General features: G+C 43.0%; 1 protein-coding gene across 1 annotated transcript in view; it reads right to left on the bottom strand.

The window, feature by feature from the left end:
• The window catches only part of LOC138588776 (integrin alpha-9-like), a 56,896-nt gene that overhangs the window by 4,799 nt on the left and 24,858 nt on the right, over positions 1 to 27,239 (bottom strand). The window contains exons 8-19 of the mRNA XM_069659028.1: positions 21,400 to 21,552; positions 19,405 to 19,481; positions 17,664 to 17,811; positions 12,083 to 12,169; positions 11,551 to 11,630; positions 11,279 to 11,362; positions 9,822 to 9,930; positions 9,607 to 9,714; positions 6,653 to 6,778; positions 6,357 to 6,476; positions 6,173 to 6,268; positions 1,000 to 1,119 (exon numbers count right to left, since the gene is read on the bottom strand). Of these exons, the coding sequence (XP_069515129.1) occupies positions 1,000 to 1,119; positions 6,173 to 6,268; positions 6,357 to 6,476; positions 6,653 to 6,778; positions 9,607 to 9,714; positions 9,822 to 9,930; positions 11,279 to 11,362; positions 11,551 to 11,630; positions 12,083 to 12,169; positions 17,664 to 17,811; positions 19,405 to 19,481; positions 21,400 to 21,552 (1,308 nt within the window). The remainder of the gene's footprint in view (positions 1 to 999; positions 1,120 to 6,172; positions 6,269 to 6,356; positions 6,477 to 6,652; positions 6,779 to 9,606; positions 9,715 to 9,821; positions 9,931 to 11,278; positions 11,363 to 11,550; positions 11,631 to 12,082; positions 12,170 to 17,663; positions 17,812 to 19,404; positions 19,482 to 21,399; positions 21,553 to 27,239) is intronic.

A 27,239-nucleotide genomic window follows, 5' to 3' on the forward strand; every position in this document is an offset into this window, starting at 1 on the left:
CTAAGAATTATCTTACAGATGTTCCTGCGGTGTGAGGTATGTTAAAGTGGTAATCTCCAAGATTTCGTCGAGTTTTGTTCTCTTTGGCGGCACCTATGGTGATAAACGGTAATTGCGGGAGCACACTTCCCAGATATCCAGACAGTGCTGCATGTGTGACGTCCACGGTTGGCTCCGGTTGTAACTCTTGATTTTCCTGGCTGACGGTCGCTTTCCTTTTCAGACTGTTTGCTTCATCTGAGCGTCGAGTTTGTTTCTTCTTCTTTGGATTTTCACTTATTTTTGAAGTTGTATCTGTAGTCATCCATCTTTTCTTTGTTTGTTCAGCCATAGTAGATTACTGTTTACTTGCTTACACACTTGCAGAGAGCGGAAAAGCAGCCGCTTAGCTCCGCCTACCCTCTCTGGCAGACCAACCACTGCTGGCTGATGGAAAACACGTCACTAACTGGGCGCCGCTTGTCGCACCAGACAAAAGCAAACGCGACGCATAAAGTAACTTGTACCGCTCATGTTCACGCCGTCTCCACCACTTCATCCACAGTTTGTTCTTTTTTCTTCCTGAATTTTCATCTAAAAGTCCAAAAATTATCATCTAGATAGAGATATCTAGAGATATTTAGTGAGATTTCCAGCTGTGAGAGTCGGACTGTGGTTGTTGGTGAATGAATCTGTTAGTGTGTGGTGTGCTGTTTGGGTCGTATCGTTGCTCTTCACGCACTACAGGAACAGAACTGTTAAATCTATGATTATATATCGTTAGGTTTGGACTCTTAAATCTCTTCATGTGGGCCAGGCTGTAATGAATGTACAGTAACACATAAAAAGATGCAGAAAAGATGATTTCTTGGCGTATCCATCAGTGCATATCATCCTCAAAAGAAATGATGATGAAAGTGATGTAAAAGAAGAATCAGGATGACACAGACAAGAGGAAAACTCGACCGTTGGACAAGAAGATTTGAGCTGAAACAACACATTCTGTGTTCGTGTGTTTACCTTCCAGAGCAGCACAGCTAACAGCAAGAAGATGAGGATTCCCACCAGCAGACTGATGGCGATGATCCAGCCCACTACGTAACCCCTCGGCTCTTGACTGTGGAGCGCCTCGAACACCAGCTGAAACAAAACAACACTTCGGTCAGTCAGTGAGTCACGCTTAAACACAGCATACACACATGGGACACACAAGGGTGATCATTAAGTCATGTGCTGCTCAATAATGATGCAACGCAGTGTAAGACTAACAACCAGGACACATCTGACTTCAGTCTGCTGTAGCTGCTGTAAGATTCATGTTAGAGAGAGCGCATGAGATCATTCAAACAAAGCAGACTCAAAAGTAGTTTAAACGTTCTGTGTTTGAAGCAACATCCTCTGGAACACAAATTCAGGGAAAGTCGATACTCGTCAGCCTGAGCGACACCCGACACAGGTCGCGGTGGATGTGGTGACACTTGCCCCACATGCAGACAGCACCCACAAATATTAGCAGGAGAAAATGCAACTTTTTGTCCTGCAAACAGATTTTTAAACACATGATTCGTGATAACTTATAGATCCATTACTTGGATTCATACTCCTGCTGACTTTTTCATCTAAATTTGTCCAACGTAACAACACAGCACATATTCACCTCTCTTTACATTCCAAACACACATTCATCTTATAAGGTCAGTGCAACTCAGAACAATATATCACCCACTCCCCTTTTTGAATCGGGAGCCTCGTGCCTTTAAACTGATTCCTCGAGGCCCAGAACGAGGCAGATTCTGGGAGTTATCTCGTTCATCCTGGGAGTCTTGGCAACTTTAAAAAGAATTGCCTGATTCCACAATAAATAAGAGCTATTTATGCTGTTTCCCATGACATGAGTGAACACTGACCTGCTGAGTAATCTGTCACTGACAGCAAACACGACCCACACTGTAACGCTTCACCAACATGGGAAAGCAGCATCCACTGACACACGCTCTATTTATAGTGCTCAAGTAAACAGTTTCTAGTAGCAGTGCTTTAATTTCTATTAGATTTTCTAACATTTTACATTACTTTTATTTGTTCTACCTGAAGCTATGTGATACTTCTGTACATGACTCATTTCTAACACGATTACTTTGAATGCTTAAATTGATGTGCACTGAATTAACAGCATTTTGATGTGAAATATTGCATTACTTTACAGTTCAGCTCAGCCTTCTTCATATGAAGTTACTTTTGGTCCTTCATTTTACAATCAAACAGAACAGGTCGAAGAGTAAAACTTTCCACACTTCAAGCTACAAATACATTTGAGGGAAAAGCTACCTAAACTAAAAACTTCCTGCAGGTCAAACTTGTTTTTGCAAATAAAAAATAACTTTTGTTTAGAAATCAGTGAGAAGAGGAGTGTGTTACGAAGCGAGATTAGAGGCTTAGCTGGCTTTGTCAGGAAGCTGGCTCTCTTTTAACCAGGCTAAATCACCATGGTGATTACTCTGAGTTTGGACTTAAAATCGGCTGTAAAGCGCCGCCCTTTCATAAAGAATGTCCTGACGATGTTCTCCTTGGGCAATATAGATCCACAGCTGAGGTTAAATGTAGGCCTATACGGAAACTTCTGGAACATATTGTTGTGCATGTAAAGACACAGAAGAAGTGGTGCAGCTGCAGTAGCACAAACTGTATGCATCACATCACCGAGCCTGTGCATGCAGTTGTGAGGGACATAATATGAGCCCCCTCCAGTCTCCTCTTCTCGTTTTTACCTGTTTGATGCAGGTAAAATTCCAGCAGATCAACAGTAAAAGAATGATGAAGACACAGCATCAGTTTGGTCCTAATTTCCTGTCTGTTTTACACGGCTGGTTTTGCAGCTAAAACGCAGAAGATAAAATTGATTAAATGTAATCATCTTAAAATTAAATCAAATTAATTAATCAATTTGAATTCTATTTTGCCAAAATACTAAAGTTATTTCTAGGCATTTTTCACAAAGCGAGGGTATCCGACCTAACTGAGATAAATAAGTCAGACAAGCAGAAATTACTTGTTTTCATGGGAAAAACCGAGTTAACAAAATGTATAGACGCATGTCTGCTTAGGGCTTCCGTAGATTTGCATATAAGTTGGCAAATAAGTTCCACCTTAGTAGCAGTGACAAAATGATGCTTGAACTGGTGCATGATGTCTTTATGACATGACTTGAGCATGAAGCTTTTTTAATCTAATATTAACTTAAACATATAGAGCACAGCACAAACGTAACATAAACTTATGTTAGACAACAGATAGCCGTGCATTTACCACGGGCAGCATGGACAACATTTTATGATTTACAATTTCTTTTTCTTTTTCATGCAGTAAAACACATTTTGTTTGCAGTGTCAACAGTTTTAGTGTCTAATAAATCTTGTCTTCAGTGTGAAAAGTTTTCCTCTCCAACCGTTTCTGCTATTTTGCAAAATAAATCGCTTTAAAGTCTGGATTTAGTCTTAAGTGGAAAACAATGAAGCAGCTTGAGTTATGAAATCGAGGGTTTATTCACTAATGATCTTAAACAAAGGAAAATAATGTGAAGCTCCCAAAGGTCAGATAATGGGATCATGTGTAACCACAAACAATGGTGGGACGGTTTCTAAATGGACTGAGGAACTTCACTGCGTCAGCGTGCAATGCTGCATGCCGCTGAACACAAATGTAGCATGAGACGCCAACTGTGAGCGAAGACAAAAGCAAGTGGACAAGTGCAGATTAATCTCTCTGTTGAATAGTTTCCCACATTAACACCTCCCCCTGCGCTCCGAGCTCTGGAATCTGACTGTTGTTGTGCATGCCGAGGCGATGGCGTGGACAGAAGAGATGAAAGCTCTGCCGGTCGTTGCTCTCTGACTCTTTGTTTCCCAAATGAACTCGTGCAATCAGTGAAATCTGGGAATGTGGGATGGAATTTAGAGTTCCAATCAACTCAATCAGTCAATCAATCAATGGCTGTTGGTTTGAAGCAGGTTTTACACATGACACAAAAACACAGCGACATGCAAACGACAAATAAAAGAGCTACAAAGGATTTAAAATGAATACTGCTAAACAGGATTATTAACGGTATGATTAAAATAAGCTTTCAAGAGAGACAGAGCCTATGTGGAACTTCGTAGTCGGATTGCAGAGGGGATGATCACTTCTGAACAGCGGTTGGATTTACAAGCAGGTAAGACATCATGATGCCCCAATCTCGTCTGACGAGGATGGGAGCAACAACTAGCTTTTTGGGGCTTCAGGGGTCACCAGCGGTTAGCAGAAAAGGACATCTGGTCAACACTTTCTTTGTCGTTGCCTATGCGTTGCCATTTGTAATGTGGCTGGTGTAGGTCGAGAGTGCTATGTAGCAGTTAGATCTCTTTGTTATTTTAATAATGCTGTTCAGGCTGTTTCTGTCGTTAACTGTTCGGCTGTGAAACCAGCAGATAAAAGAAAACTCAGGAGACTCAATAAAACCAAAAGAAAACAGAAGTATTTGTATGATGTAACAATTTCCACCCTTTCTTTACGTTTCTTCATGTCTAAAATCTAAAGTGTGTTCTTTAGTTAACATTTCCACGTGTCATGGGAGATAAAAAGTGAGTTAGGCTTTCTGTGAGCGACAGAAGCAGGTCCACAATTTAACCTCTGCGGTGTGTACTTAAACCAGCAGGGATCCTGAGGGAAAAGGTAACTGTGTTTACTAAAACCTGGAGGGGTAATAGCTGCTGGAATGAGCCCCCTCTCTAAGTGCTGAAAGAGCGGCACGGTATGGACATATTCATGGCAGCTCTGAATTTTTCCGACGACGTCTGGAGCTCAGGGTCAGCAGGGCTGCAGCCCCGGTCAGCACCCTAATCACTGGAGAGATCCCACTGCGAGCGTGCTAGGCTCCATATAATCATCACATCTGATCTGCTGGGCCATTCAATCACTCAGCGGAGCACAGAGGGGGGAGGGTCTGTCCTTGAGCACAGCTGAGGACCCCCCGAAAAGGAAGCCAACGAAAGTGCCATCATACAGTATACCCACAATCCCCAGCTGTTCTCTTGGCTCACATCAGCGGCTCAGTGAATGTCAAACCGCAGCCTGTTGTATCTAAAGATTAAATATATACGCTTATTAATATATTTTCCAGCAGAGCCTTGTTGCCAGCACCCATCCTGTAACTAGAATACTTAATACCTGGAATTTATTTCTTGGATGCAAACTGAAGCCAATGTGGAAGTGCCTTAAGCTTGCTTTCCTTCTAATGGCCAGCAGGGGGAGACTCAGATTGTATGAAACCAGGTGGGAAAATGACCCTTGTTTTATTACCTATGTAAACTATTTCCTAATAAGTTCATGGTCTCAGTTGCTACATTCAAGTCTTCCTCAATACAGCATGACATTCATTTTATAAATGATGGTCCTGTTTAAAGTAAAACAGATGATAAAGCAACGTGTGCTTAAGGGCGTGGATTTATAAGTTGCTACCATAGCTGTGGTGCTACCACGATACAGACGTAGCGATGTGTATCCACCTTGTTGTCCAAATATGGTCACTTCTGGTTTCAAATAACCAAGATGAGCTCTTTTTTTTTTTTAATAGATAGGACATCTGAAAAGTAGGTGATGTCACGGCGGCTGCATCACTTCATTTATAGTCTATGTAGCAAACCAAACTATAGCTGTGTGCCATAAAAACCAAAACACTGAGCTGAAAGAGGCTAAAACGTCACAAAGAGTGACACAAAACAACAAAGAACAATGATAATTCTGTATTTCGTTCATTATGAATTAAATGTATTTATTTTTGGCCTTTTTATGCCTCAGTTAAGAGAGAGAGGACAGTGGACAGTGTCAGAAACAGGGGAAAAGAGAGTGGGGACGACACGCGACAAGGGGCCGAGGGCGGGAGTCAATCCTGTGGCCCCCACACCGAAGACACACGATCCAACCTCCGAGCCGAACCGGTACCACAGGTTTGTCATTATAAGTAAATGATTTTAATTTACACACAGTCATCTCACCAAAGTTACTAAAGAAATATCGGTTAGAGCAGCTAAACAACAAAACCCAACCTGCTGGACATCGCCTGATTTTGTTTACAACTATTTACCCTTCTCTACATCCTGTCAAACGTTGTGCAACTATTGGCTGATGAGGAAGTAATGGTTCATGATGTACTCACAGAAAGGTCCTCTGGCAGGCCGTCTGGCACCTCCACTGCTCTGTCGTTTACCTGCACGCTGCCCCTCGTCACAAACTGGATCACAGACGAACTGTCCTGTGTGTTGAGAGAGGGTGAATTACTGTTTACCAAGAATAACGATAACCTGCGACTTTATCTATGAAGCTTGTGACATGTTCCTTACCCTCTTAAGTATTTCAGTGTTGAGTAAAAGTTTTATATCTATGCTCAAAGCTTCTTCTTTTAATTGTGGACCCAAACTGCAGGAGATGGTCATACAGGCTCTCCCAGGCCGGTCACAGTCCTGTTAAAAGAAGACCAGGGGAGAGAGCAGGGAGAAGAGAGCGTGTGGGAGAGAGACGGACGTGTGATAAACAGATGTTACACTGATTAAAAGAAAAAAAAACAAGAACCCTCACAGGGGGTGGCTGTCAGTGACCTCTGAAATGTCAAAGTGCAACAAGAGAGCTGCGTATTTACCAGAACTTTGCGTCCTGATTTGGTGAAGAAGGCAAATATGGAGTGGAAGATGCTCTCTCTGTCCTGGGGGATGGTGCACGGTGTCGGGTTCCTGTGAGGGGTGCAGTTCCCTCGGCCGTCGGCCACCTAAAACAGGACAGAGGGGAAGAAAAACTGAGTTTGGTTGACTAAGATGTTAGATAAAATCCTATTATTTAAACATAGATGAAGTCATAAGTGAGACGGAGTTGAGATGAATAAAAATAAGCAGCAAAGAGGAGGAGTTATGTCATGTTTATGTCTCTTATTTTGCGCATGTAAACAAAAGTTGAGTGGATTAATGGCTAAACAAGAATAACAATAAAATAATTAACAGTTAACCGACTACAGTAAACGGCACATGTCAAAGGAGGAGGATGAAATATACACCTATTTATTCCTAAACAATTTCGGGCCTAATATTGACCCCTGAGGAACTCCTTAATTAATATCCTTGCATGTTGATTGCCTGTTTCTTAAATAGCTTCTCAATAAACTCACCATTTTCATACTTCAAATAGAACCAATTTATTGACTAAAATGTTGTGATCAATTGCTTTCTTTAGGTCTATTATTACTCCAACTGCAGCCTTTGTTTTATACCTACAAAATAATTTTGGGTTCGACAGCAAAAATGACACTTTTGTCACGTATACTGGCCCAATCCAGCTATTGTTACGAGTCCCCAAAGCTCACAGGAACCAGAAGCTGGTACCCCTCCCGTGCTGATTTCCCATATGGAGTGATTTAGAGGTGTCTGGTTTATTGCCCACCCCCTAGGGAACACTTCCCCTTTCCCCTCTCCTCGGCCCAACCTGAAGCTCTGGAGGTGGAAATGTCCGCTGGCCTTTCTCTCATTGTCTGCTCTGTTGCCACCCAGCATGTCTGAGCTTTAATAGTCTCGCCTTCTCATGTCCTGCGTTTCTGCTGCCGAAGCTGTTGTGAAGATTCATACGCTACGCTAACTTTAACCTGGTGAAACCCCTCGTGGAAACAGTAAAAATAAAGGTTGAAAAACAAGACTGTATGGAGCAACAGTTGGAAACTTGTAAGTCATGTAGGGACAAATGGAGGTCTGTATAAAGTGTAAGAATATCTGCCAATAAAATGTAAGTGTGCAACTGTCCAGGCCAGACGAGAGCATTTATGACGTGTGTTTCCAGGCTGGGGATGGTGCGGGCAGTAGCCAGCTCTACAGGTGTCCCATTCCCATTTCGTGCAAGCTGTCTGATCCCCTGAAAGTGATTCCAGATGGGCTCAAGGAGGGTGGGATCCAGTCTACCCCGTCTGCCCATTCACAGAAAATACAATTAACAGCCTGAGCTCCCCCACAATCTACCTATACGAAAGAAGCAATGCAAGGGGTTAAGCAAACATTTAAGCCCAGAGGGAGTATTCAGTTTCTTTATCTAAATGCAAAATGTTGTGAAACTAAATGGTAGGCTAGCTTCAGTAGCAACGTCAACATTTTGGCTTCCATTTTCACCGGCCCATTGGAGCCAAACACCGAGCAAACTGTCCAGGCTGTGACAGATGCCCCCTGTTAGGCAGATTTCTATACATTCCTCGAGTAAGACATTTCCTCGTCAACTAGTTGTTTCAAGTTTATGATATTCAGAGGTAGAAGTAAACAAATTATAAGTACTGTGGTTACTGTACTGAGTAGCTTTTACTGAGGCATGTTTTAAATGAATTTGCTACATTTGTACATCCATCCGTTACTGAGTCAAATTTGTATCTACGGTTATTGTGAGCTAGAAAGAAAAACTGACTTGGACCAGACACCAATCAAACGCATCGCATCAAAAACAGGCCAATCAGATCAAAGTGTCATGCATCGCGTCAAAACAACGGTGCCGGTCGATTTTCACTGAGTCCGAAGCGAAGGAGGAGAGCTGGGCTGCAAGCACCCGGGCCCGACGCTTAACGTGAGTGAACCACGAATGGGACAGAAGAGTTCGGAGGAAACGCCACCTTTGACACAGACTTAGGAAGTTTTTTGTTTAACCAGAAACAGCTGTTAGATCGCTCTCTTCAAAGCCAGTTCGGAACCAAACAAACTAACCGATCGAGGCAGCGCTGGGTCATCAGCAGCTCCCGTGTTCTGCGAGGTAAAATAACTGTTTTTGTCAATGGAGTCTGGTGGCTATGCAGAGAGCTTTATAACGGCTGTTTCTGGTTAAACAATGGATCTTACTCTTCAACAAAAGGTCTATCTCTTGTCATTTTACCACCAAAACATGCAAACAGAGCACAGTAAACAGAGCTTTTCTACATTACAGAGAAAGCTGTAATAAGAAGTCTTTAAAATACACATTTAAGTGCATGCACCAAGCGAGCAACTTTTTAAGGACAATGCTAACGTCTAATGTAGTAATGTTAATGATTCTGCATGTTTCAGAACAACCAGCAAAGAGACTGAACAATATTTAAACTCAGTAAATCACCGTCCCTCCTGCGCTTCGGTCTCCAGAGTCATAGTTTGGAGACTGGTTTCTTTAGGTTTGATTCTGTTTTAGCCTAGCTTGCGGCTGCTAACTAGCTAACTAACTAAAATGTGGAGAATGATTGAGAGACGACGTGGGAAGTTTGCATAAATCAGTCGGTAACACTGTAGATCTACGGGTCTAACAGACGATCAGACAACAGGCATGGAGCAGCTTCTGGATGGATTTTGAGGCTTGGTTTGTCTGTAACTACCGGACCAACAGAGTCTCTTTATTGACTTACGTTTGGTCGACTATCGGGGGCAGCCCGACTGTTCATAAAAGTGTCCTCTTTAGCACACACAGGCAGCTGTGCCGTGAAGAGAAGCAGAGCAGACAGGCTCAGGCTGGATAAATGAGCTAAAAATGTGGCTGCCTGCAGGTGAATAAACTAATAAATAAAGATTTGGCCTGGATAAATAATGTAGATAGACTGCTGTTGGCATCCACCTGTGTTTCAATGATGTGGAACATGTCGGCTCCGCTGCCAGCCAGACGGTTGGGTATCCTGATGTCCACAGTGGAGCCGGGCAGCCTGCTGGGCCCCTTGTTTATGGCCTGGAACCACATCACACAGGGACAGGGAGAGATGGAAACAAAGAGGAGTTAATATATAGAGAAACATGTAAAAATGATGAAGCATGTATGCATTCTGTTGGCAGTACCTGGAAAGTGAGATTGAGAGGCTGAAAGTTGCACTCCATGTCCTCCAGCTGGACGAAGCGAGAGGCATCGATGGAGTTTCCGTAAACGAAGGAGCTCGGAGTCACCACGCTGCACAACACAGACACACAATGTTCAAAAGAGCTTCATATGAATCTCTGGCTTCAGTCATGTGATTGAAATTTAAACTCCTGAAATGTACAAATACTGATTTATTGTACTCCAGCACAGTCTCCTGGTTTTTGTACCTTACTTGAAGTTGATCTTACTCCCTGCGTTTTAACACAAATAATCACAATTTCTACTCTCATATTATTCTTGTTACTTTAGGTGAAATGCATTGGAAGGAAATCCAATTTCTGTGCGCCACCAGGAACAATTTTAAACCTAAATAAATGAGATGATAACACCCACAAACGACTATTCTTTGGTGTATCCATCAGTGCAAATCACTGACATATGTAACAATGTAAAAGACATGACGACGAGAGGGAAACTTGTCTGCAGAGAAGAGGCGTCTAGTGAATGTGACGTCTGTGACCGACATGCAGAACTTTATCCACTAGCATGAAGGAGACCCGAATGACTGATTAGCACATTGGAGCAAAGTTAATCATCCATTATCATGATCATCCCTATCCCAGATGTCATTGGACGATCGCCCGTCAATCACAGGGCTGACACATCGAGACAGACGACCTTTCACACTCACACCTACGGGCAATTTAGAGTCACCAATGAACCTAACAAGCATGTCTTTGGACTGTGGGAGGAAGCAGGAGTACCCGGAGGGAACCCACTCATGCACGGGGAGAACATGCAAACTCCACACAGAAAGGCCCACTACATCCAACAACAAGGAACCTTCTAGCTGTGAGGCGACAGCGCTAGCACCAGCACCAGCATAGCCCTAAATACAAGTTAAATGATTTATGTTTAACAGTCTCCAAATAGGAGGTGAGGTTCAGTTAGCTTTGCACAGAAACAGCCTGTAGAAATGTCCTTCAGAGGGCGACTGTGGGGACATTTCAGAGCCTGAACTTTCTCACTTCATTCCTTAATCATAACTTTGACTTTTAGTCAAGTATCTCTTCTTCTACGTATGCAAAGAATGCGAGCACATTGCCACCTCTTGTCCAGCTTTGCTCTCAAGCCTCCCTTAAATTCAACACAGCACCCTCAGCAGCTTTATCAGATGTCAGAGTTCTGGCGGATATGTGCTGTTTCACATCTCTTTCCCTCTCTCTCTCTGTGAAGCAGCGCTGTGATAAGGCGTTCAGAGATAAGACCTTTCAAGTTGACAAGCTCCATGCTGACAAACGCTCTCCCTCTCCTCCTGAGAGCCAACAGATGGGCAGCTGGTTCAAATCTCCATTTGAGGCAAAGTGACTCAGACAGCTTTGAGTTTGTTTAATATTAACTATACATGTATGGGTGTTCATGTTTTTCTTGTTCTTACCCTGTGATAGTCGTGTCGGTCTCATGAACCAGAGGGATGGACAGATCCAAACTGTTGTCGGAGAGTTTGTGCTCGGGATTGGCGCTAAAAAAACACCAAGGAGCAATAAAGTTTTTTAGCCATTTTGAAAACATGTCAGGATTATATTCTAGAAACACCAAAATTCTGCACATGTATGGAGATAAATCAGCATTCTTGGTCACGAGAAACTCCGGAAAAACAAAGCAGAAATTGCTATGCATGCACTTAAATGTGAGACTTCTAATTCTTACCTTTTTGCTTGAACTAAGAACTGCAATGTGTCGTTTTCCCCAGAGAGCTGACTCGTGTCAAAAATCACTGCAAAGTGATACTGAAGAAAAAAATACAGAGGCGTCACTGACTCTATCCTCAAACACGAACCAGCTTTTTATGGTGGCCAACAAGCGCAAACGCTCTGCACAGCCTCAAAGATTTTCATTCGGAGTAACCGGCTGCAAAAACACTCAAAGCCAAAGAAATGCATAAACAGCAAATGTGCTGCGAATAAATAAACAATGCAAAGTCAAACCCCCACATGAACCGAAAACAAAAGCAACAGAAAGTCTGCAGATTCAGTCGTCAAACCGACGTGCTCCAGGTCTTCAGTCTGAATTCACAGCCTGTTCCTCCTAATAAAAATATCTGGGCCAGTGCAGCGTGATTCCCTTGTTGGCCACCGTAGTTTTTCATGTGATTAAGTTTGTTTGGAAACCAATGTTACAACATCTCTATAAATGCTGAGTTTACTGCATGCAGTTTAGACTTTATCTTGGTTTGAGCTACCTTCGTCTGTGCTCTCATGAAGGGAAATCCCACGCTGCATTTAAGGAAGTCCAAATCTACAAGTCCACAGGAAATGCCCTTCTCTTCCTGCAAAAGGACAGATAGACAGAGAGTAAGAGGGGTGATAAAGACAGACAGACTGGAGACAGAGAGACTGACAGAGAGGAAGACGCAGCAGACAGACTGAGATAGGGAACAATCACACCTGCCAACTTTTACTGATCAAAGTTTACTGCAAGAAAGAGACGTCTTTGTGCGAAAGAATAGGTTCTCGTATTCTATTGAAGTTGTAAATTAGGTTAAAAGAAGAATGTACAAAGCCGTGATGGCTCACACACATCTTGGCGGGTGGGTAATTGGACAACCTCCAGGCTGTGTGTTTGGAAGCTTGTCCAAACAATATGGAGCTTCACCGGCTGCGCTGTGTAAACACTGCGGCCCTGACCCGACGAGGAGTAAGAATTCTTTTAGCGAGGGTTCACTGGGAGGCTGTCGGCTGAGCTTGAGAGCTGGGAGCATGAAAGAGGGCAGAGATGCTCCGTTGATAGAAGAAAGAAAGACAGAGTAGCGATCCTGTAAGGGGCTTAAGTTAGAGTCATACAACACGTCTGCATGCACGGGCTGCAGGCCAGTTCAGGTCTGTGTTTATAACACGCTTCCAAAAGTGATAAAGAAAAGAGGTGCCAAGGTCTTCTCTGCTGACATATTTAAAGGTAGTATCATGCACGCTCCCATTCCCCTTATTCAGCAGATTCCTGGTGTAAGTCCAGGGTGTGGTCGAGCCTTCAATCTTCATTAAATCAGCTTAAATCAGCAGCACTGCCCTGTGCATGCCGCCCTGTAAGAGGGGGTGGGGACCCGAGCACAACTGGCAATGATGGAATTTCCTCTATTTCCTGTATTCCTCCGTGCTGCTGTGCAAACACCGTCTGTCCCATGGGGCTGGGCAGGATTAGGGAAGTGGGTCTGTTTACCCATCATCCACCTGGCAGCCCCTGAGAGAGAGCAGAGCACTCAGACGTATGGTCTGTGGGCGTCCTGGGAGAGGAGTGACAGAAGACTGTTTGTTCAGCACTTTCTAACTTTCTCTTGTCTTTCTCTCTCGAAGAACAAACACGTGCGTGGATTTTCTCAAATGGCAGGCCCATTAAACATCGCCGGGATTGTTTACACTGCTGTAGTGTCAGCTGGAGTCGTACGTCAGTGTGGATGACAACACACAGGAGGCTCGTTTTCTGCATGTTCTGCATATCTCCGTATTTATCCAACCACTCTGGTATTTGTACATTTGGCATTGCTCCTGTCCACCATTTCCAAGCCAGTGTCATCGCCTACTTTAAGCTTTCGACACACAGGTATGAGTAGTACCATCTACCTCAGGCTCTCGTGTGCAGAGCTGCTCTTCACAGCCAAGAAAATCACTGATTTATATGTTCTTGGGTTTGAAGGTCCACTGAGATTCACAGCTTCACACATTTCTCAGTAACATTCCCAATTTGTGGGATTTTTACCACAGCGCTCATTTGTTCCAACTGTTAAATCAGTGGTGGATGAGGTACTGAGATCCTCTACTTAAGAAGAAGTGGTTATACACCATGAGAATCAATGCTCCATTACAAGTAAAATCCTTCTGAAGTAAAAGTAAACAAGTCTTGTTAGCAAAATGTAATATACGATTATTCCTACATTCAGTTAATGATTTTGGGCACCTTATTATTATAAACAATCAATATTGGTTACTGCAGTTTATAATTTACACGTGTGGGCAGTTTGTCTGAGGTGCCGCCAAAGAGAACGAAACTGAGATCTTTGAGGTTATCACTTTAAATATCACTCAGAACGACTGCCACATTTATGTCAAAGCAGTCCTTCAGTGTTGTGAATGGTTGACGGAGCTATGAGGTCCCTCTTAAGTCTTCATAATGCAATAAAACAGAATAGGTTAAAGAGCAAAACTTTCCACAGTGTTATCCAAAAGTTCAGCACGGTGTAAAAATAATTTATGACAAAAATATTAATGCATATCAAAAAGTTTTTCTTTTGATTCAAAAATGTTGTAAAAGTGTCGCTCCAACCGAAACCGGCCGATATAGAAGTGTATAACATCTTACAGCGAAGGTCCCACACACGAGACTTACAACACTTTGCATTTTGCAAAAGATTTGATTTGTAAATACACGTTTTAATAAAACATTTTTATTGCAGTGTTCTAAGTTTTGCTCTTAGATCGATTTTTTGTTTGCACTGTGTAAAGTTTTGCTTTCAAACTTGTTCTGTTTAAAGCATAATAAAGACAAGAGTAACCTCACAGGAGCTAACTCTTTCTATCATTCTCTGTGGTTTCATTCAACACATCACAGTATATAGATGAATGTATGCTTGGTGTGCACAATTATAAAATGCAAAGTAACTATAGCTTTTAGACAAACACATTAGAGTAGAATTATAAACTTCTGGCAGAAATACAATTACACAAAACATCGTCTACATCTCTGGACTTTTAGAAAAACAACAAAGAACCGACAACTCAAATATTTCAGAGATTAAAAAAAGAAAACACAGAAGTCGTTTCTGCAGTTTCAGAGTCCCTCTGGAGTGAAGGCAGCGCTCCTGAAAATAATTCACCTCCACGGCTTCCTGACAGCTTGTGTTGCAAGAACAACAGACAGATAACACACCCCGCACTTCACTGTGAGGGGAGTGCAAGTTCACGCTTCGCTCGCTGGAGAAAAAGCCTGGGGGGAGCGGATCGGGAGCTGACCTTAACTCTGCAATAAGGGCTCACATCGTCACCTCGGACTTCTCCAGTAGTAATTAGAAATGTCTCAAAGAGCGCACGGCAGTAAATCTTCTCTGTGGCCTCTTTGTCATCTCCTCATACTGTTCACTTCCTGTTCCCTTTGTGCAGCAGGCCACTTGACTTATCAGGTTCCTGTGCAAAATGAAGCTCTGCGGCTGCTTGTAACCAGATACTTACTCACTTCATTAGATTAGCTCTGAAGCTCAAACTGAAACACTGTTTTTCTAATATTCGCCTGCAGCATGTGTTCTATTTAAATTCAATTTCAGCTTTGTTGGGGGGTTTTAAATCATGACACAGGTTGTGCGCTTTACAGAGACGGTCTTATCCATCACAGGGGCGCAAACCCAGCTGGAGGATAAACACGAGGCGGTCCTATATGAGGGGAAAAGCCTCCATGATGGATGCTGTCCCCTCTGGCATCTGAGAAGCTGCTGAAGCAGGGCAGGCTCGGATCTGACGTGGCGTCTCTCTTGGCTGTGAGTTGACCTGCTGGCTACTTTGCAAAAATCCAGCCAACAGACGTAAGCAGAGGCAGAGGTGGCCGCTGTGAAATCCATTCACATGTGCAGAGTGGGCTTGAGGTTAATCTATCAGGTTCACTGTGGGATGGCAGTGGGTAGATATTTCTTTAACAGTGACAGAAGACTGATATTGTTAGAGTTCAAAGAGTGCATGGAGCAGGCCTGATCAGTACAGGTCAGACTTAGGGTAATGTAAGGGGTCGCCTAGGGCACCACGAATATAATGTAAAATGTAAACCGACAACCTGCCAGATTAACAATTCCCTGCTAACCTTTCCCTCTACTGTTCTCTGACCGTCACAAGTTACAGCAGGAAGAGAGGAGAGTTAGCGGAGCGTTCAGGTCCAGGTGGAAAAAACACAACTCAACCTTTCCTGTTTGTTCAGGGAAGGAAAAGTTAGACGTTTGTGCCTGTAGTAACGGCTACTTTACTGCTGAAATGTAGTCCACATTTCTCTTCATCATGACTGTAGACACTGTTGTTAAATTAGTGGGCCACACATGTCAGATCTCACTGCAGCAGAAAAAGTGATAAAGTGAAGGAGAACCCTTTTAATATCACAATAAACTAATGGTAACATAAATAGAGTTTGAGGTAGGCCCATGCATTTAAAATTCCAATGATTAACATTCACATTGAAGGTAAACAAGATACCCAGGGGGCATCCTTGAAGCAAACGCAGAGGATTAAATGCACCCCAAAGTGTGCTGCAGAGCAAGCAGTGTCTCTGTGCTCCAGTGCCGTTTGCGTGTATTTAAATGAGTCATTATGAAGACATTCGGGACAAATTTGGCCTCTTTCTATGCAAATGAGCCTTGTGGCAAAAAGCGTCGGCAGCGCTAACAGCACCGCACAGTTAGAGTGAAAATATACAGAGAACTGGTGGGAACTGTGGCGCAGTAATATAAGGGCTACTACGCTCTGAGTTTCCACCTTTTCTGTATCATTAATGTATTTGTCTGTAAATACAGTCTGTTAATAATGTATTGTCATTATTATTATTATCAGGAGATCAACCAGTCCGGGGCTGCGAGGCTCAACCCCGGCACACGTGCACACTTTACCCACATGTGTGGAGACGTCTGGAGCCGTTACGCAGGACAAGGATTAATGTGCACTCAGTTAATGCCTATGAGCGCAGCACCGCACAGCAGAGAGTGGAGGTGCAGACAGCTCCTCCCCACAATCAGACACACAAGAGCAAACTGCACCGATCTGTGAAACTTTATGGGCGCGCTTGCGCTTGAATATCATCAGTGCAATTTGCTTTGTGAATGGGACAGAGACAGAGACAGATAGCGGGTGCAAATGAAGCGCAATGTATGGAGCTATCAGCAACCGCAATTCATTCTTTGTGAGTTCCCCCCCTACAGTACAAAAAACAGCATTAAAATAGAACAATGAAGATAAAAACACAATGAATAAATAAGGTTTTAACTGGATGATTGTGAGGCATTAATGCAGGGAATAAATAAAAAATCACTCTGCAGGACAGAACAATTGCTATTTAACCCTCTGTGCCTATAATTAAGTGACATTTTATGATCAACACCTCCCCTAGTGTCAAGTAAAACTATTTAGTTGTGACGTAGAGTTATGTGGTAACTTATCTCTGTGATAATAAGGCAGAAGGCACCATAATCCTAAACTTACGTAGGGCGCAAAAAACTCGCTGGAGCTGTCCCTGCATCCGTATCTGCATGACGGTCATTCATAATCCTCACTTTAGATACTTGTATTTGCACGATTAAACAGGGAAATATGAGAGGTTTTTACACATGAATAATGCATTTTGACGGTTCATAATTCAACCCTTTGGGGATATGAAGTATGTGTTCTGGTTGGTTCTCATGCACACAGCTCATAAGAGGCAGAGAGGCGTATGACAGGTCAGCCAGAGGAGCTGACCTATGAGACGGGACAGCTGTTGCTGCTGCTGCTCCTCATCCTTTCATCTGCAGGGCTGCACATACACAGCTCAGTTTGAAGATGATCCTGCAGGTCTGTCTTTTTGTACGCTTCACTGTTTAGACTGCACTCCTGATATTTAATCTCCCTCAGTCTTTTTAAATAAACTGTCTCACAGAAAAAAACGCACGTCTCAGAGGAAGGCCGTGGATATTTAGCAGATGCGTAATGTGTTAAATTTGGCTGTAGGTATCATTTCCGTGATTCACTACATCAGTAGGTTCAGAAATAAACATGAGCGCCGGAGTAAATAAACAGCAGGTGCTCTGAGAGAGAAGAGCAACAGACCTTCTGCCAGAAGTTGATGTAGAAAACCTCTCTGGAGAAGTTGAAGTAGATGTTGGTGTCGTAGGAGTCGTCCCCGGTGTTGGAGATGGTCAGATTCAGAGAGACGTTCTTCACTCCTCCGAGGGCCAAATGGTGACCGGTGTGAAGGCTGCCGGAAACAGAAAGTATTTCAGAGTATAAATAAACAGTTTATAACAAGCGTGGGAGGGGCCGTAAGAGTTTTTTAAGTGGGGTTGTATGAGGTACATCACAAACAGTGTATTACCTGCAGTAGATGGCGATCAGCAAGGCCCCCGTTTGGAGGAAACCCGGAAACTAAACTAGCTCAGCAAGCAGGGAACGTTCCCATAACGTTGTCTAACATTACCTACAAGTTCTAATTACGTTTGATTATGAAAACGTTTTAATCTGATCAAAGAATGTTTTAAGGATGTTTATCATTTCAAATAAAGTTCTTGTAACGTTAAAACTTAAACTTAGACGTAATGTTTTAACTGCAACATTCTGACGATATTTTCAGGATGCTATTGAGGCCTGGGACGTCAGAACGCCTTTTATAAAACATTTGTTCGATGTTAAATAAAAAACTATCAGGACGTGATTTATAAAACGTTCCTGAAATGTGATTTGAACATTCTCACAGCAACTTTCTGAAAATGTTTTCAGAGAACGTTCTCCTGCTATTAAAAGGAACCAAATGAAAACTTCCCGCTCAAAACATAACCAGAACATCGCACGTAACATTCTCAGAACGTTCTTTGAAAAAACTAATTCCAGCTGGGATACTGCTCGAGCCACCTAAAAAAAGGTCACATCTAAAAGCGTCATTAAGTGAACACTATATTTTGAATATTTTATTGCTTTCCTTGCCATCAGAAAGCCCTTATGTTTGTGGCACCGTCGTTCCTAATGGTTGGGTACAGCAGTGCTCTTCAGCAAGTGTCTTTCTAGCTCAACTGGCGTTCGTTTTACATGATCCTCTTCATTGCAAACATGGAGCTGTCTCAGTATTGCATGTTGGGTGTTTGCGTTTACATTCAGTGCAGCCAGCCGAAGTTGTCTGAGGCCATTATCGCTCAACAGATCTCTGTGTTTTCTCAGCTCGCCACTTTCTGACCCAGTCAGCTGATCTACGGCGTTAACGCACAGCTTGTGTAGCAACGCAGGACATGCACGGTCTAGAAAAAATAGTGCCAAATGAAAGGGCTGTCTGACGGTGAGCTGAAGCAGTGAAAATATAAAAACATGTAGGGAACACTTCAGGTGATGCTGATATTTTTGAAGGAGTGACTTTTTTTAGGAGCCTAAAGTACGTTTTAGAATAGAGAGCTTCCATGTCAGTACTCCAGCTGGCTCCTCCAAACAGGGACACTGCTAATCACCATCTGCCGGAGGTATTACACTGACTATTGATAACTACTTCAAACAACCCCACTTAAAGAAATCTAAACCATCCCCTTAAAAAAAGAGCATTTGCTTGTTTCTAAGACCACATTTGAAAGATAAACACTGGTTACTAAGACACACATGTGCTGTCACTGAATGTACAGAGAGAAAAGATACACAATAAAAAGAAAGGGAACTCCCTAAGTATGGAAAAACATATGGATATCCTCCAAGCATGCGTCATGGTTCCACCGCCCACACCCACACGGCCTATGACGTCAGCCGGCTTCCTCTGTACAGCAGAGAAAGGCCAAGACGGAGAGTGAATCTAAAGTGTGAGGCCGAAGGTGTTTACCCGGAGAGCAGCAGTTTCCCATGAAGCCTCAGGTCTGCGGCGCAGTCGTCCGACAGGCAGTTCTTCTCAAAGAACGTCTGAGGAGGAAACAGGAAAGTACACAGTTCATATGACCTCATGCTGTCCTTAAACTCAACATACTGACTCTGGATTCAGACTAGAGGGCAGTGTTGTGTTGTTGGAGAGAGATTACGATCCAGAAATCTTTGCTCCATCTGATCTCTCTTTTGATCAGTCAGGATGGTCTGAATCAGGAAGGAGGATGGTCTGAATCATGAAAGGGAAGTCAAGCGGGAAAGTTCGCTGTAACGACGATGACTCTGATAAATGGATCCCGGAGGTGCTGAGAGACGTGAAGCCCTCCGTTTTCTCATCAAGCGCAGACAGTAGGGAAACACATGTGGGGCAGGTTAGAGGTGGTCGCAAAGAAAATAAATGAATCAGTCTTTTTGGATTGCACTCAAGAAAAGCTAACACAGACGATAATAAACTGGTAACCAACACCGAATCATTATAACCTCGATTTGAGCGGTTTCCTTCATTCCTTCTGAGGCGAGACTCTATTTTGATGAGCAGCTGAGGCGGTGCAAAAAATCAGGATCTGAACGTGTTAAAAATGTTTGAATGATCATCTGCAGCATGCCAGAACCACATGATGATGCTGCATCTGAATACTTTATAAATATGAATCAAAAATGAGATTTAAAGGGGTTTGAGTTCGAGAATATTTAAAGCTTTGTGACACTAAAATTGAATGAAAGAGCGACACATTCTTTCAGATGCTCATTTTCTTACTTGGTAATAATTCATTAGCTTCATTTGGATATTTTTTTCAGATATAATCATCCATTTTAAATCAAAGTACAACCACGGGATCATAAATGTCTAATGCAATAATGTAAAGAGGAAAAAATATAAGCTCCAAGTGATAATCTGTAAGATTTTCATTTAAATAAATGTCTGTTAAGTCTCTATCTATCGCCGAATGAGGTAACACAATGGTTATTGAGCCTATGGCCCACTGATGAAAGCCTTTGCATTTGCAGTATTACAGACTGGCTGTCTGTGGCGACTAACTGAAAAAATCACAAGCGGCGCCCAGTTAGTGACGCGTTTTCCATCAGCCAGCAGTGGTTGGTCTGCCAGAGAGGGTAGGCGGAGCTAAGCAGCTGCTTTTCCGCTCTCTGCAAGTGTTGCGAGTAAACAGTAATCTACTATGGCTGAACAAACAAAGAAAAGATGGATGACTACAGATACAACTTCAACAAGAAGTGAAAATCCAAAGAAAAAGAAACAAATGGACGCTCCAGTATTTACCGTTTATCTCCACAGGTGCCTGAAATGTTTGAGATTAGCACTTTAAAGATGTGTCTCTCAGTGTGTCCTTCACTCTTAAATCCTAGTGCTGACATCAAATCTCCACATAACCACTGAACCAGATTTTATCACAATTGAATGATATTAAACTGAGTGAACAAAATGACTTGTCAGGGTAAATTTTGAAAAACCGCCCTTCATAATCAGACAATCAGAGAACCTCTGGAACTTTAGACTGCTTCATTTAAGAGGTTTTTATGACGACGTGAGGAATTTTTGACCAGCTTTTTTTTGTAAGTTAAACATCATTACCGCGGCTTCATCCGCCGATCTCTACTGCACAGTCTCTGGCTCCAAATTACGTCACCAGCGCAAGATGGAAGCGCCTGCCTCAGAGGTATTTTCCTCATTCAACTACAGTTGTCACTGAGGAAATATGATCCTGAAAATCTCGTAGATATTTCTTCCTATTTATTAAGTATGTTAAGAGCTTCAAGAGAGTGTTTGCATTGCATGTTGAGTGAGGTAAAGTCAAGTTTAGCAGAGAGAAGTAAAGCATGTGTGTGTCCATGCGGAGCCCCTACAGTCAACATCTCTCCTCGGGATTATTTCCCCCCATGTTTAACACTTATATTTAAATATCAAACATAAATTAGCATTTTCATGTCAAAGTTTTACCTCATTCCTCACTGCGATCTTGTTTCCTTTCCTCCATCGCAGCACTGGAGCGAGCGCGGGCAGGTCGTGCTCCTGGTGTCCCGGCAGCACATGCTTCCCGAGGCTGTACGCCACCTCGAACGCGATGGATGTGAACACCTCCTTCACATCTTTCTGTAGAGAGAACGAACAACATGTCTGATGTAAAGAATCTTTCTCGGCATAGACACAGAACTTTAACCTCAAAGAAATAACAGCTCGGGTGATTATGGTAATTTAACATCTTCTTCCAATTAACGCTGCAGATAATCAGAGGATCACACAGTCTGCATACGATGTTATCGCTCCAATCGCTGTGCCAAAGATCCCCAGAGATTTAAGTACACTGATAAACCACAAAATTGGTTTTATGAATGACGACTCTCTCATCCATTTCTTTCTTGTCATTTTGCTGAATGTAATAAAGCAGGGCCACCACTAAGTTCTCAGCAGAGCGAACACATGGATCTTTTTTTCAACCTGCTGGCACTGCCTCTGAGAGATATCGTTGCGCTTCTGGCGGCTCCATGTAGGACCACAAAAGAAGTGTTTGAATTGGCATCGGGTTTGGAAACAATGCAGACAGAATGAAAACAGAGAGCTAAATGTGATCAAATCCCATATCTTCATTAGACGACGGCGCTGAAAGACATACATGGGAAAAGCAGATACTGATGTCTCTTTTTCATCTCTTTGAAGGCAGCTCAGCGGGTCTCTGCTCTTTGTGTTTAAAAGCCGCAGCAAAAACACACACAAAGCTCCATAGGCAGCTCATGTCTACCAACATGGAGCCGAACCCACAGAGGTCTTCCTGTGGTCACTCGGTCTTTTGCACTTTCTCTCTTTTGTCCGTTATCGTGTCATTTTCCACTGTCCACCCACCCATCCTCCTTCCTCAGGCGGGCACAGGGCCATCCCATCAGGCTTCACCAGTGGAGAACCCACCCAGCTCATCAACAATGAGAGAGTTATAGCAGGAAGGAGGGAACGTTAGTGCAGGACATGAATAGACAAAAACAGGGGGCTCATTTGGGAAGCGGTGCTGCACGCAGATAAACTCACGGCCTTGCAGAGAAAAGCAGTTTGAAGTGGTTTTATGGTTCGACTGAAAAATAAGGCTGTAAATACCGTCATTGTTGTTATCCACCCATTTTAATCTGCCTTTTATTTCATTGATTTATTCATTTATTGTTGCATTTGTTTTCCCGGAGCACAAACTGCTCGGTCCAAAGACGTCCGATTCACAATCAAATAATTATTAAATCACAAAAACTCTGAAGCCTTGTCTTCTCAAAAATTGCCTTTATTTTCAGAGCACATGATGTAGGCCTACATGACCATGACAGTAGAGTCATTTTAACTGATTAGAAGAGAGTTCGTCTGAGTTTACATTGTGATATAATGTCTACATGTACCCCCGTCTAAGGTGATTTTTTCTTATCATATAAGGCCAAAAAACATTTAAAAAGTAGAACTAGTGATTTTTTTTGCATTTTTCACAGTCGTGTAAGCTCTCTGTTGGCTCAAACTTATGCACCACAGTGATTTGCGCTTCGTGCTAACGTCAGAACACTGCTAACAAGCTAAAGCTTGAAGAAGGCATGTTTACCATGTTCACCATCTTACTTAAGCATGACACAACTTAAGCAACATTCACAAATGAACCGACCAACAAACAAGGCCTTAAACAAGTAATCTATTATAACAACAATTACATTAATAGTATTAATAAAGTAGTTGAATCTCTAATCGAAATTGATAAGATAAAGGCGAGTGTTGGGCAATCCATGAGACATTAATTTTCATAGGCATTAACGGTACTCTCTGTTGGTTGGACCTTGATGTAAAATATATGATTAGAGCTGCTAACACCCAAAATAGGCCTGAAAATCAACAAACAATTAATTGATTAAGAAGGTAAATGAGCATCAGATACCTTGGTATAAAATATACGATTCATGTTTCTATCACTAAAATCAGCGCCAGCTCGAGGCATAGGGGATAAAGGCGGTCGCCTAGGGCGCCACATTCTGGGAGGGCGCTGGCTTGAGCCTCAAACATTTTGAAAGTAGCCCTGTGTAGAATGTTAAATATAAGCCGACTGCAAGACTGACACCTTCACTCGCAGCCTTTCTCTCTGCCCCGCTCACATTTACCGTCACTCTGCAGCTCTCTCTTTCTTACTTGCTTGACCACTCACTCGCTGTGCACTCCTGACTCCTGTTACAACCTTACAACAAGTGGAGATGCGTCCAGGTCCAGGTGGAAAAACTCACTCGTTAAATAGAGATTGTTTCTCGTTAAATAATCGTTTCATCTCTCATTGAGAATGACCACATGAAATGCCCATTACCCCAGAAGAACTAGTCCATAATAAGGCTGAGTAACGCAGACACAAGAGGTCGACCCCACATCCATCACTCGACTACAATCCACGCCTCGTTGGACTTATAGAGACGGTGTTGTTCCAGCAGTGTGTCGGCCCAGCTGGGAGGTAACATGAGTAACACAGTGTCGTAGTCAGTGGTGCTGTACTGTGTGAGGCACTGGCAGAGCCCTCGGCCTCAGCGGCCATTAAAGCAGAATGCTTGAAATGGCCCTTGTCCGCTGGCCTCTGAGTGAACTGACCTCCTGGGAATCGACTGCCCGGGTCTCCAGCCCCCAAACTCCCACCGCTTATCTCACATTTTCACAAGCCACAGGAGGACTGGCGGACATAATGACGACAAAAATGCAGTGCATTTGCGCAATCTCATGCTTCCAGAGTGACTTTTATGCACATTAAAGTACATAGGCATAGTTTCCCCATTAAGCGGGTTTGCTGTGAAGGGATTTCCGCCTCTTTTGTAACAGACTGTTTATTATTGCGCACACAGAGGATCACTTTCTTCTTGAAACACAGGACTACACACAGCTAATGAACTGGAGAGCTCCCAAGACTCACAGCGAGAAGAGCCGGAGGCCGTGCAGTAACACTTGGCCTAAGCTTTTATTATCTGTTGATCAATGCTGCCAATTGCCCCACCCGAGTCCACGCCCCTGGCCCGTCACCTTCTCCCTCCTGATCCGGCTTTTGATTCCTGTATTTATGGAACAGAGGGGCTCCAGAGCTCCAGCTGAGAGGGACAGAGGCTCGTGTTAACTGCCTGCTACCTTTGATTTTATGGAAAGGAACCCAACAACTGTTCCTTACATGCAGGGGAGGATTGTGGCAGGCCGTTCTCTACTCAATGTCTGTTAATCCTCATTCAAACACGTGCTGCAGAGTGGAAACCTGACCTCAGATCAGTTCAAATACAGCATTTGTGCGATTTGAGTTATACAACGATTATTACAATGAAGTGGAAATATTGAACAACAGGTTTGTATGAGTTTCTAAGTTACATTATTTGTCCTTAGAGAAGAAATAAAACATTCCTCCTCTTTCAAAGGAAAAGTCCAACTAATGATCATTTAAACACTTCAATGCTTTAAATATTTGACATCACCAACTCACTTTGCTGACCTTATAACTCTTATTGATTAGATACATGTTATTGTCCTCGAGGGGTAATTATCCTGGGCAAAAGTGCAAAAAATACAGCTCAGTATGACGTGATGAAACATAAAACAAACACAGCAACAACAGGACTGGCAACCATTTAAACACACTGAGTACAGCGTAAAAAAATACAGTAAAGCATTAAAAATTCAAGATACAATAAATAAGATTCTTAAATCTGCGCAAATGTACATCAATAATCATCATTTGGAGTCGGGGGCTGTGCAGTAGAGATCGGCAGGTGGAGCCACGGTAACGATGTCCCGCCCCTTCCGCTTACCAAAACACACGCCGTTCCTCCTCTACTCTGCTGCTCGGGAACAGAATGCTGCAGGAGCCCGATTTGTCAACAGAGCTGTCAATCATGAGGCCACACCCCCTTTTTAGAGCATCAAATAACTAATTAAAAGTAAAGTGAACCCTTGGACATAAATCAGCATGATAAGAACTAACTATAATGACAGAAACCATGATTGAGAAAAATGTATTTGACGTGTATTTTGGTTTTATAGTTTGACTCATGTCCCATCTGTTAACATGGAGGAGGCGGGCTTTAAGACCTATACTGCAGCCAGTCAGCAGGGGGCGATAGAGAGGGTTTGGCTTCACTTTTAGGGAGGTGTCATGTCGGCCATCTCTTTAAACAGACTATGTAGCCGACATATAAAAATGATGTCAGAAAAGTGTAAGTGCAGGTTTAGTCTGATTATCAGGCAGCTTTTGTTTAATGCAGTATATGTGATTCTTTCAGCACCATTCACCGGTTAGAGGTGTGTCTTCTTGTCTGACACATTCTCTGTTTTGATACCTCAACCATGTGGTGCCAAAGTCTGAGATTTTTAAGCCTTACTCACAGTGGCTTTCATCAAGAAGAAGGATTTTTTTTACAGTATCCTTAGAGAGGGAAATGCTGCCAATAGAGGAGGTACATTTCCTTCACGCTCACTGAAATATGGCCTTAACCTTGGACATCATCCCACGGACAAAATTACTAATTAATGATTCCAGTAATGATTCAGCAGAGGTGCCAGCAAACTCAACAGGAAGCGACTGTTGTTCCTGCCAAACTACAGAATCTGTGAATTCTCAAAGTAAGGGTGAGAAGTCTACATGTCACAGCGCTGCGATCATTTATGACACACTTGATACAAACTCTTCCTCCCTGTACGCACATTCATTTAGAAACCTCACAGGATGGAGGACGGCTTACCACTACACATGTTTAGAGAGAAAACAAGTGGGAATCAAACCTTCACCTCTCTCTGCGGAGCGAGGTTCCTGCCAATATACAATCTCTGTGTTTATGTTCACACTCAGGACCCATTTATTAGCTGCAGCAGAGAAGAATTCCCACTTTACCGTCCATTCTTTAGCCTTAATACCTCCCTCTGCTGTGTGCATCACTCTTTCCCACACGTCCACACTTCATGTTTGCATGTGTTTACGAACATAAGCACTACTACCAAATGAAATACTCCATATATTATAGCTTTGACCTAGAATATAGTTGAGCTGGAGGTGTCTGGGCTCATCCTTAGAGACAGGGTAAGGAGCTCAGACATCCGGAGGGAGCTAAGAGTAGAGCCGCTACTTCTTTGCAACGCAAGGAGCCAGGTGGATTATAATTCCCACCTGGCCTGGGAACGCCTCGGGATCCAGGAGGAGCCGGAAAATGTTGCTCTAGGGGAAGAGACACCTGGGCTAAATTGCTTAGCCTGCTGCCACCATGACCCGACCCCGGATAAGTGGAGGAAAATGGATGAATGGATGGATAGTTGAGCTGTACTTGAGCTATAGTTTGATTCAATCTGCTTTTTCTTTCTTAAACTGTGTTTGTTTTGAGCTCTCAGGGCCTCCGTAGCTCTACTGGTGGGGAAAGTAAGAATAAAACGGTGATTGAACAGATTAGCATCGCTGCGAAGCCGTAGCTGTTGTGGGTTTTAACATGAAGTTGGCATTTTCAGATCCATATTTTGACCGTTTTTTTTACTATTTCTATATATATACATTTTGTAACTCCTGTCACTGCTGCCACCGGGTTAATGTCTGAAAAACGGACTTCCAGCACGCACACTGATAAAACCTTTGTTTACATTTGCCACCGCAAATGATTCAGTATCTTATGCTGCGTTCACATGAATTCAGGTAGACGGCAAACTGGATATCATATTATCGGACGAGAGCAGGACGGTAGCAGGACAGAGATTGCCGGCAACGGTAGACGGTATTGCCGTCCAAAGTAAAAGAAATGTAACTTTTTGCCGTCCTCCGCAATGGAATT

This window comes from Semicossyphus pulcher, unplaced genomic scaffold (genome assembly GCF_022749685.1).
Source record: "Semicossyphus pulcher isolate SPU_LCO1_2020_fin unplaced genomic scaffold, fSemPul1.0.p SCAF_12, whole genome shotgun sequence".
Classification (NCBI taxonomy): domain Eukaryota; kingdom Metazoa; phylum Chordata; class Actinopteri; order Labriformes; family Labridae; genus Semicossyphus; species Semicossyphus pulcher.